This window comes from Panthera leo, chromosome B1 (genome assembly GCF_018350215.1).
Source record: "Panthera leo isolate Ple1 chromosome B1, P.leo_Ple1_pat1.1, whole genome shotgun sequence".
NCBI lineage: Eukaryota > Metazoa > Chordata > Mammalia > Carnivora > Felidae > Panthera > Panthera leo.
Genome location: NC_056682.1, coordinates 41921251 through 41934002, shown reverse-complemented (window position 1 = coordinate 41934002; position 12752 = coordinate 41921251). Strand labels below are relative to the sequence as shown.

The 12752-nt window shown below is 37.0% G+C and overlaps 1 protein-coding gene across 1 annotated transcript in view; it reads right to left on the bottom strand.

The window, feature by feature from the left end:
• ZMAT4 (zinc finger matrin-type 4) overlaps positions 1–12752 on the bottom strand; it is a 254802-nt gene that overhangs the window by 132445 nt on the left and 109605 nt on the right. The window contains exon 3 of the mRNA XM_042936666.1: positions 1909–2065. Coding sequence (XP_042792600.1) covers positions 1909–2065 — 157 coding nt within the window. The remainder of the gene's footprint in view (positions 1–1908; positions 2066–12752) is intronic.

Sequence of the window (12752 nt, the reverse complement as noted above, 5' to 3'; positions counted from 1 at the left end):
CCCTCTAATTATGTTTGGTGTTGCCATCTTCCAAGACCCTTTCTGCTGTAAGCAGCTTCTGAGAGAATGGGTGAGAGCCTGAGCTACAGAAGGGGATGTGCAGCCTGAGAACCATGAGCTAGTTGAGAAAGGGAGATGCAGGCATAAGGCAACTGAAATCTGTTTCCTCAGCCCCAAGCCACAAGTGGATCAAGCTACTTACCCCCCACCCTCCCTCCCTCCCCTTCTTCCCTAACTGGCAATGTGATTTTGCTCATACTGAGGATTGGGCCAGCTCTGTGGACACCAAGACAAAGTCATTGAGTAAAGGGTGCAGTTTAAGTGCTCCTGATTTTTCCTTGGGAATATACTGTTGGGAACTAACAAATTACCCCCAAGTTATATTTACCAGCTCGGAGGGTATTTGAATTCAGAAAAACAAACTGGTACTTGCTTATCTGGAGGATGTATTTAAATTCACAAAGAACCATTTGTGCCATGTGGTGTTTTTTTTCCTCACAGAAAGAATAACTCTCCCCCTTGCTAATTGACATGATAAACAGAGATCCAGCTTCTCCTCTCCCATCACTACCTCCAAAATTAAATTTAACAGCAATTCTCTGCTTAGGCAGAAAGAACAAATGGGCTAGTTACTCATTCGTGGAAAACAGGTAGAAATTTTCCAGTGACGGTTTCTTTGAGGTGTCTATTTTAAGAAATTTGTTGGGGAGTAGGTTACAAGGTGAATATCCAACCTTTTAGAGAGCAAGAATAAGGAGTTTCAACTGAGTGGCTGCTTATACAATGCTAACACACGGAGTGTGCCCAGGAGCAAGCTGAGTTCGGCTCCAGATTTCAGGTGTTTCGCAACCCCATCCTGTATCTGAATGTCATAGCCACCTTCACAAAAACAATATCCTTCAGTTAAACTAAGTAGAAAAATATAGTGAAAAGATTCCTTGCTATTCTCTAGGTGAAAGAAGATATTTTTCTTAAGGAAAACACTGGCGAGAATAAAAGCCAAGTATTGTTTTAGGCTCTCTCCAATCTCCAAAATACCATTTAAAAAATAATTACTCCCACGATTTATGCATGATTCATTAGACAAAAAGATAAAATGCACTGCTAAAATTTAATTGCATTGGATGAGCAGACATCATGAAATATATCCCCAGCTTCTTAGGATTATAACCCAGGCTAGTAACATCCTCACCATAATTTAAACCTTGTCCAAATAGTCTAACTTGATTCAACATCAACAGTAGTTTAGTTTCATAATTTGATACACTTACGAAGAATTATTTTAGTTAAGCAATTACAGGGTCAAATGATCTTTTATCAATAATTAAGCTTCTTCTTGTCGAAGTTAATAGGCTGGAATCATAAACAAAATGTATGTCACCTCGACAGGGGGGTGGGGGTGGGTGGGGTGGGAATACCTTAGTTGTCTGCAAAGAAGCATTTTAAAGACCACAGTTTTCCTCCTCCACCAAGATAAGAGCAGGATGATATCCTGCATCATACTGGAACAGACAGTGAATATACCCACTCTACACAATACACTACCCATTCCATACGGATTACACACTGAAGCTAAGAAGAATAGCATTCCTTACATAATAGGTATAGTATCTTATATAATATATGATAAATATGATAGACAACATCTTGCAGGATGTAAACAGCCTTGCAAAAGATGCCAGCTGCTGAATTATTAATCTGAAGGAGCCAGGGTGAGAGAATGAGAATGTGCAATTATATATAACCCTCTGATGACAGCAAAGTCTGCTGTCCCACCCCTTTAGGTTTTGAAGGACATCTACCATTAGGTTCTATTCAGGCAGCCTCTTCTGAAGAAGAAGCACAATTAATGGGACAGGCATGGTTCCTGGACTTCAGTATCTCCCATGATCATTCTCATACACATACCTGTGGTCTTTAATGGGGTTTTCTCTCCTAGCAACAGTTTTAACCTTTTGGCATGGATTTTGCCTTGATAATGTGAGTCAGCCACCACTGCCGAAGTAAAGGACATGTTACAGAGTGTACAGCACTTATTCTTATCCACCATATCAGCATCATTTCCCTGCAAAGAAGAGAGAGAGAAAAAAAACATTAGCAAGAACCTGAAATCTTAAAATTTCTTTTTTTCCCCATTCCATTCTGTTGCAAATGAGATGTACCAAAAACTTTCTTATTGAAATGTCTAGTTTTTGCTCTGCAACCTTTTTGTGTTCATGATAATCATTATCAAACATTTTCAGTTACTGACTTCAACCTACATTTATTTGGTGGCTACTCTTGCCAGACACAGGGAATGTAAGACACATGCGCAGAGATGAGTTGTCCAAAGAAAAACAGGGCCCACAATTAGGTGAGAGCACATTGTGTCTGGCACCATGAGGGAAATGGTCTCTAATTGCACCCATTATGCTCATTAAAGTAAGTAAAATATCAGAGTTCAGATGACCTGAATTATTTAGCAGAAATTATCATTTGGCATTCAGCTCTGTCTTTCACCAATTTTAGCCTCACCAGGATACATGGCCACATGTTCAAGATTTTCTTTTTTAAGATTTCTTTAGGAAGTTGAACATTTTTCATAATTAACTTGAGTGTATATCATAAAGCTATGATGACCATGCTGGCTGAATTTTCTGGGAGATTGTGTGTAATTTCCTTTTCTTTGGGAAAGGTGATTAGTTAAATATGGCACAGAATACTTAAATCCAGCTTGATTTTTATTCTTTTGTAAGACAATGGAAATGAATCATGATTCAGAAAAAATAAATCCTTTGTCAGATCATGTGACCTGGTTATTGTGCACAAAGATCACCAATTGCCTATATTATACAAGGGGAAAATTAAAATTTGGGCTCTCCTCCTGTCTAGAGACTGAGAGAAAGGCAGACTCAGATAAGGAGTTAATCTAATCCTCAGTGGAACAGTCATAGCAAAGCATCTTTTTGTTAAAGAGCAGCCTTGGATGAGGATCTGGCCCCACAATAGCCCCTTCTCTTATTCCAAGCAGGCTCAAAGAATGCAATGTAAAATAGCATGAGGAGAGGATGAAGGTGGGGCTAGGATGGGAAAAGGGAATTATATATTTTCTGCAGAACAGTAAGATGTCCAGACTGCTAGAGAGATGTTGCCTTGCAAATTAAGTGGCAGTCAGAAAACTAACTCCTTCCTCCTTATGGCATTCATCGGTAATAGCTCTCATAATTAATGTTCGTCTTTGGGAGAAATGTAGTCAGGGGCGTGGGGGGCACCTACTGCCATTTATTCTCTTGACCTCAGATTATTAAATCTTAGTGTGTCTCCCCAACCCTTTTATCAGAGTTAATGGGTGAGATTTAAGAAATGTTCCGTTCGGAGGTGGGGGGCCATTGAGGAAATAGATCCTGTATACAGACGAGGAGCTCCCCTAAAGGTCCTTTCCTGGACAGAGAAAACACTTAGGGCAAGAAACCTGGGTAAGGCATGAGGCTGTGTCCATTGAGTGATCCTTGCTGATGATTTAAAGTTTTGAGTTACTTTGAGTTTTCCCCTTACACTCAGTTAAAATTAAAAAAATCACCAACACTTTTACACCTTTGTGGTGTATACTGTGGGAACTAATTGGACTAAGCAGTACAGGAAGAGTTGGTTTTTCGTCACCTACTTCTGCAACCAGGCCTAGGAGATGCCACAGCACCCATGCAGGGGGTAAAGCCCAGGAATATCAGGAAATTACAAATCAGGAAATTACTGAAGGGTTTGAGCCCAGTAAATAAGGAGTGGATACCTCATGAGGGCTGAAAGACCCAACTGGTACTTGACCTTATATGTTAGAGGATATTGGCCTTGCATATAAAAAAAAGAAGAAAGAAAGAAAGAAAGAAAGAAAGAAAGAAAGAAAGAAAGAGAGAAAGGGAGAAAGGTTGTCAAAGTGAAAGTGGATACTTAAATTACTCATTTTTCACCTTCTTGCACATAAGTCAAAGCACATCATTTTTCTTAAAATTAGGAACAAGATCATAAGCCAAAACTTAACCTACACTTTACACCTATTTACAATCTGTGCATCCCTTCTGCGTTTCTATAAAAAGTGTCAGCCAAGCCTAGCCTTTCTCCCTGTAGTTCTAAGATGTAGACATTTCCACAGAAATGCTAGAAACCCAAAAAAGTGGCTGGTGTCAGTATGTGAAGTGTACTCAGAAATAGTTTCTAGGGCAAAGAGCTGAATTTAAATTGGATAATGATCAATCGATTTATGATATTCCTTCATTCAACACATTTTTAAGGACCTGCCATATATGTAAGATGCTGTGCTATATGAATATGACTCTCTTCTCTCTTCTTAAGGAGGTTGAGACCAGGAGAATTGAAGAAGGTACTCAGAAGATAAAAAGGAAAATAGTATACTCAAGAAAATATAGTCTCCTATTAGACTCACACTCTCCCAATTGTAAAGTAAAACAAAACGAAACAAAACAAAACAAAAAACAAAACAAAATAAAAAAAAGCACTAACATAAATTAAGCCTATTTGTGTAGATTTTCATCAACAAGCCTTTCTCATGCCTGGAATGCTTTTTCTCATCACTTCTTGTCTAATCCAGTCTTTCTAGAATCTGCTTCATGGCTCAGTTTAATCATCACTTCCTTGAGATGAAGCTTTTTCTGCCTCCCTCTGTTGTCCTGCAAAATTGAGCACGACCTTAGAGTCCTCTATGTGTCCTGTACGTACTTCTTTTATAATAAAACACTAAAGTATTACATGTGTCTTTTTTCATATTTGATCTCCTTACAAGCCTACAAAACTTCTTTAAGATCAAGGAAATCATCTCTGAAGGTACTGAAGCCCCAGCACCTGGCACAATGCTTGACACCCAGGGGCACCTACAGATGTTTACTGAATAAGCAGGACTGAGTGTTGGTTTGTAGGATTAATAATTTGCATGATGTGAAGATCAGAAGAGGAGACAGATAATGCAAGGATGTCACGTTGTGAGCCAGAAACTTTCAGACTGTCAGGAAGATGGCCATAAAAAGAACCAGAGGAATTAGCAATTTATAAAGTAACTTGTGGGTTCAAGTAGGGGAACATTGTGTCCTAAAATTTGTTAGTTTCATCATAGTTTTAATATATATTCCTAGCTTTCTGCTCTCCTGGGAAATCTCATTCACATAATCATATAGTAGAATCAAATAAGAATAATAGAAGAATAATAGAAGAGAAGAACCAATGGTTAGGCAAGAAAATATCAGGAAATGTAGCTATGCCATAGTTGTAGAAGAAGGACCAAGAAAGGGTAAGTGTCTGACAATAAAGAAACTGTAATAGTACCCTGAGAAGTCAAGCAGCCTTTGAGGCCAGCAGGACATGTTTATTGGATATTTACTGAAGGATCCAATATACCTCACATAAAGCAACCATAAAGACCACCAACTCTGACTATTCTAATGACTCTGGTGGAGACACAACTACCCAGAAAGAATCTCAGTACTAACCAAATAAATGTCTGCAAAGTGCTAGAATTTAATCGTGTATTCTTGGCTATCTAAATCCCAAATTAATGGCTTCTTACAGGTACAGATCATATCATCTTTACTGGAGTCTCCCATTGCACTCTGAGCAATATGGATATATGACTCAGGGCAGAAATTCCATAAAGTTTGATGAAATGACCTCAATGAATACATTTAGAGTTTCTAGCTTAAAGAATTAAAGAATTGGCCCCAAGCTATCAAATAAATGAAGGGGAATCTAATATTGTCCTAAATTATGGGTTTCAAACTGGAGGCAAATTTCAGACTTTTTTCAATGTAATGTCTATATTGCTGAAAGAAAAAAAAAGTTTGTGGAGTATCCTAAGCCTGCATAGTTAAAGCATTTTGCAAAGGTTAGAAGTTTTCAGGAGGATTCAATCAAGGTGGAAAACCCTGGCTGCCTGTGGCCAAAACTCAAGTCTTGAAAGTCCTTTTTATGTTTTATAAGTTTTTTTGACTTAATTCAGATAACTGTCTTCATTCTCCTTCGGGTGCATGCAAAATCTTAACAGAAGGACTTTCACCTCCAGAATGTCAGAGTGAGAAATTCTGTACAATTACTCTCAGCAAAACAACCATAAATGCTAAAGATTATTTTAAAAAATAAAAATAAAAACATTGTTGAAGTCTCTGGAAATTATACCAAGAGCAAACAGAAAATTAAGAAATATTTATTCAAAAAATATGTAAGAATAGCAAGAGTCTATGGCACTTTAGAAATAACCCTCTCCCTCCCTACCAACCATTCAGGTAAGCATGATAGAAGCTCCATTCTGACTGACTGTGGTCAAGAAAATAGGGCTGCCTCTCCTATCAGCTTCCAGTTAGGCCATATCAGGAAGGCAGAACACCAACATTAATACCCTTTAGTTCCAAGACGCAGAAGATAAATTCTTCGCAATGTAGCCAAGAGATCAGATATTTTCTTCCCCCTACCCACCCTCATTCCTAGGACAGAAGTTCTCTACTAGGCATAGCAGACCAAGAATTTTGGGACCCTGACTACAATTGCTTCAACTTGCTTGTAGGACAGGGGTTCAATGTCAGGAGAGACAAACTGATAAGACTAGACCCTGCCATTTCTGCCTAGCTAATAAAGCAAGGTTGTCATTCTGGTACAAATAAGCCACTGTCCCTGTTCCCTACTCTGCAGCAAAGGCTCAGAAATTTTTCCATAAGAACAGAAAGTTCCTAAACCCTCTCCAAAGGAACTGACTTTGTTTGAAATAGAGTATTAAAAGGTTTAGGCCTAAGGTTGCTCTCAAAAATAATGGAGACTTTGGTGGTAAGCAATTAAGAGAAAGCTGATAGCTCCATTAGAGCAACAAGCTAAACCATAGGCTCACTAACTTACCAGAGAGAACCAGGGAGATAGCTCAGGGGAGGCTTTCTGGAGTCAGAACAAACTTCAAAGACTTGACTCAAAAACTAGCCTCACAAAAAATACAATATTTAATTAGATCACAGTGTGCAGCATTTACACTCCAGGGCATTGACAAAAACAATAGAGCAATCATCCAGCAATTAGCACAGCCTAAAAGATGGAGTATGATTCCAGTAGTGGCAGGCAGCTTAATAGAGATCAGAAAAAGAAACAGTCAAAGAGAGTCCTATACAAATCACTGCCATCCCACAGTGACTGTCTCATTCTTAAGGCTGAGCCTCTGAGCAGTGACAGTAATGGCTGCATATCATGGGAAAGTATACACTATTAAAATAGTCTAGCCAAGACATCGGACAAATAAATAAGCAAACAACAACAAAAACAAACCCTGGAACAGGAATGAATCAGTATCCAGCATCACTACAAATATATAAACTAAAATATTCAGTTCTTGACAATAGCAACGATTATAAAAAATGCAAGAAACCTACACACATGAAAACAACGGTAAGGGCTCAGATGTTAAATTTAACTGGCAGAGACTTCAAAGATTTGAAACAATTACAAATGTGTTCAAAAAATTACAGGACATCATGCTTAAGGAAGTAATGGAAGGTGTGATGACGATGTGTCATCAAATAAAGAATATCAACGAATGGGGCACCTGGGTGGCTCAGTTGATTAAGTGTCCAACTTTGGCTCAGGTCATGATTTCACAGTTCGTGAGTTTGAGCCCCATATCAGGCTCTGTGCTGACAGCTTGGAGCCTGGATCCTGCTTCAGATTCTGTGTCTCCCTCTCTCTGCCCCCTCCCTAGCTTGCGCTCTATCTCTCTCTCTCTCTGTCAAAAATAAATAAACATTTAAAAAATTTTAATAAAAGAATATCAATGAAGAAACAGAAATTACATCAAAGAATCATATAGAAATTCTAGAGTTAAAAAGTACAGTAAATAAAATGAAAAATTCACTACAGGGGTTTTGTAATAGATGTGAACTTACAGAAGAAAGAATTGGTGAACTTGAAGATATATCAATAGAGATTATGAAATCCAAGAGGAGAGAGAAAAAAATAAAGAAAATTGAATACATCTTCAGAGAAATGTGCAACACTATTAAGTATACCAACATGTGCATAAAATAGTAATACCAGAAGAAGAGAAAGAGAAAATAACAGAAAAAAAATATTGATAGAAATAATGACTGAAACCCTCCAAAATTTGAAGAAAAACATCCATATACACGTCGAAGAAATGCAACAAAATTCAAGCAGAATAAGTACAAAATTATCTATACCCAAAAACACACAGTAAAAATGCTGAAAGCCAAAACTAAGGGGAAAGTCTGAAGTATCAGAGTAAAAGAACTCATCACATACAAGGGAACCACAATAAGAATAGCAGCTAATTTCATATCAGAAACACTAGGCCAGAAGTCAGAAGGGTAGCATATTCATAGCACTGAAAGAAAAAGAAATCCATCAAACAAACAACAAAAAAAAAAACTTTCAAAAACTTAGGTGAAATAAAGACATTTAGAGATTTTTTTTTTTTAACTAAGAGAATTTGTTATTAACAGATCCACTTTATGGGAAATACTAAATCAAGTTCTTCAGGCTAAAAACAAGTGACATCAGAAAACAATTTAAATTCTTATGAAAAGAAAAGAAAGGCAACTATGTAGTTATAAAAAAACAGTATAAATGCAAATCTCTTCTTTCTTTTATTAACTATTTGAAGAGTATATATGCAAAATATTTATTTTTTATATTTGGGCCAATAACATATACAAATATAATGTATTGATAATAGCAACACTAAAGAGAGTAGGTGGAAGCAAAGCTGTGCCAGAGCAAGACAATGACACCATATTGAAATTCTCAAATCCACAGGAACAAATGATGAGAATCAGAAAGGGTAAATAAGAAGGTTAATATAACAAACGCTGAAATATATCTTGCTCATGTTGTTTTTCTCAGCTTCTTTGAAACATATAAAATTGCATAGATTAACAATATTACAATATAATGTTGGGTTTATAATAGAACTAGATCTAATTTGCATAATAATAATAGCACAAAAAGGGGGAACAAAAAAAAAAGCAATACAGGAGTAACATTTCTATATCTGGGTACAATTAAGCTAGGATAAATGTCCGATAAGTCAAGATGTATAGGGTAAGCCTTAAAGCAACCACTAAAGAAAAAGTCCAAAATAATATATGGAATAGTCACTAAAACAGTTAAAATGTGGCAGTACAAAATATTTTCTTCAGGCAAAAGAAAGTAGTAAAGAAGAAATAAGAGAACAAAAAAGACACGATTACTACATAAAAATGAAAAGTAAAATGGTAGACATAAATCCAACTGCAGCAAAAATAACACTATATTTGAAAATAATATAAATTTAATCAAAATATAGTGATGATAAGATTGGATAAAAAGGAAAATATGACTAATCTATATGTTTTGTAGGGGAGATAACACTTTAACTTCAATGATACAGATGGATAAAAGTTAAAAGATTTAAAAGCTATATCAGGCAAACAGCATCCACAAGAAAGTTGTAGCAGCTATACTATCAAACAAAGTATAACTTTAAAACAAAATTTATACTAGCGATAAAGAGGGACATTGTGTAATGATTAGAGTGCTGAGCCATCAGGAAGACGCAATAATTATATATATATGCATGCATATAACAACACAGAAAATTCAGGAAGCAAAAACTGACAGAAACAAAGGGAGAGCTAGACAATTCTATACATGTTTGTTAGGTCAAGTTGTTTTATGTCTTTTCAGTCCTTCTATTCCCTTATTAATTTTCTGCCTAGTCATTCTGCCCATTATTGAAAGTGTGGTACTGGTCTCCTTACTTTATTTGAAAATAATACAAATTTAAAAGTTTGCAAAGGATCTGAATAGACATTTCTACAAAGAAGATATACAAATGACCAGTACAACATAACAATATGCTTGACATCATTCACCATCAGGAAAATGCAAATCAAACCACAAGGAGACATCACTTCACAACCACCAGGATGGTGAGAATGAAAAAAGCAGGTAGTAAAAAGCATTAGCACGGACGTGGAGAATTAGGAGCCCTCACACAGCTGGCAAGAATGTAAAATTCAGCAGCCCACACTGGAAAACCATCTTCAAAAGTTGAGACATAGAGTTACCATATGACCCAAAAACTCCATTTCTAGGTATAGTCAACCTTTGTCATTCACACATAGGCATTTGTTAATTTACCTACTTGCAAATACTTATGTGTGGTTACACAAATCAATACTTAATGGCTTTTTTGTCATCATTCACGGGCATGTGTGGAGAGACCAAAAGTTTGAGTCACCTGACATGCATGATCCCAGCTGAGGTTGAACAAGGCAATGCTCTGCCTTCTTATCTTTTATATGATAAACAAGTGTTATTTTCATGGTCTATTTAGTGCCACATTTTTTGCATTTTTGTGCTTTTTGTTGGTGATTTCACTGCCTAAAATGATCCCCAAGAGTAATGCTGAAGTGCTGTCTAGTGTTCAGAAGCACAGGAAGATCATGGTGTGCTTTACAGAGTAAACACATGTGTTAAATAAGTTTCATTCAGGCATGAGTAATGGTGATGCTGGCTGTGAGTTCCACGTTAATTGATAATACTGTACATCCAGAATAAGGAAGAGGAAATTTGCTGATGTGAATGTAAAACCACTCCAGAAAGTTCTATGACAAAGCTATAGGAAAGATGGAAAAGTGGCTAAATTTGTGGATTCATGAACTAATAATGGATAGTGAAAGCATAATTGACAGCATTGTTATAAAGCTAAAAGCCAGTGGGATTTACCATCTTACTCAGAGTCAGGAAAGTGTAAGAGTCTTCTCAGCTAGGGTTTTATTGCAAAGAAATAGTACGCATAATCAATCATTTGTAAGGAATATATTAAATAAGGCATCTTTAAATAGAAACACACATAAAACAAGTTTATGTATTGATCCGTGGACAAAAGTCTTGTGACCAGCAACTTGCAGGCACTTAACCCTGTATTCCCTCTAGAAGCAATGGCTCAGTATTTACTCATTCTGAGTTGGTGACTTTATACAGCATAACTACCATGAAAAATGAGAAATGAATGTAAATTCCATTCAAGAGAAATAAAAATACATGTCTACCTAAAAATTTGTACATAAATATTCATAGCAGTATACTTTATAATAGCCCAGAAGTGGAAACAGCCCATGTGGCCATCAACTGAAGAACAGGTAAATAAAATGTGCTGTATCCATACAATGGCATATTAACAGGAAAAAAAATTTTTGAGTGCTGACACATGCCCGCAACACATGAACCTTGAAAACAGTATGCTAAGTGAAAAAAGCCAATCACAAAAGATCATATATTGTATGATTCCCTTTATGTGAAATTTTCAGAATAGAAAGATCTAGAATTCAGAAAGTAGATTAGTGACTGTCAAGGAGTAGGAGAGCAGGGAGGGAGATGTTAGGGAAGATTGGGAGTAAACACTAAGGGGGTTTCTTTCTAGTGATGATGATGCTCAACTTTATTTGGTGATAGTTATACTACTGAATATACAAAAACCCTTGAATTGCACACTTTAAATAGGTGAATTCTATGATATATGAGTTATATCTCAATAAAGCTGTTATAGAAAAAAAAAACCCTAAGAGATGTCATTTAAATGATTTCAAAAGCCTAAAGAAATGACACTAGAAACCTAACTTTTTTTTTCTGGGCATTTTCTGCTTGGAGGAAGATCCATTGAGAAAGGAAAAAATAATGTGAATCATTTTGTTCATGTGGGCTCCCTTTGTAATACTTGGAATTCCTCTGAGTACTAGCTGGCTACCCTTGGAATGCTGGTCATTGATGTTTATTTTGGCTAAAGGCATTTTAAGGCTATCATGGAACTCTACCTGCAGCTGCTATGAAGCTACACCTTCAGGCAAGAGCCATCCGAAAGCCCCTGCTAGAGGCAGAAGTAACTGAACTTCTCAGTGCATGCCCTGTAGTATGATGAAATGTCTAACACATGAAAATATTTCCAGTGTGATGCATGTTGTTGCATATACTCTGATATTTAACTTTGAAAAGAGGCAGGAATAGGAAGAATGTCTCTTTCCCTTCTCTCCTCCTTTATGGGGACCTAAAGACCCAGCAGTCATGCTTCTTGCCTGACTGCAGGGTCTTGAGCAATCTTGTCTTCCCCTGTCTCTCCCATGTGTCCTGTTCCACTCCATTTAGGTCATGCTGTTCTCTCTCCTCCCAGTCTATTTCAATCACATCCAGACGTCAAGGTCCATTTTATCCAGGAGCCCTTTCAAGATTTCTGTGAACTTCGCCTACATCTTCACTGTTGACGTCTCCCCATCCTTATTATCTGTGCTGTAAATTTTGATTAGATCTTGGTCTTTGTTTTTTGAGTATTTTTTTCTTTTTTTAATGTTTATTTATTTTTGAGAGAGAGGGAGAGAAAAAGAGAGTATGGGTGGGGGATGGGCAGAGAGAGAAGGAGACAGAGGATTTGAAGTGGGCTCTGTGCTGAGAGCTGAAAGTCCAATGCAGGGCTCAAACTCACAAACCATGAGATCATGACCTGAGCCATGGTCCAATGCTTACCTGACTAAGCCACCCAGGTGCGCCCTTATTAGTGTTTTTTAGAATCATCTCTCCAAAAACATCTTGCAGACAAGATTAATTTAGGAATTATACTTCCCTCCATATCCATTGTCTGCCATGGGTCTGGATACATACAGGAGACTTGATAAACAAGACATTCTCAAGTTGCTGAAGGAATGATTTGAAGTGACCATCCATTAACCAATTCTACCTCAGTCATG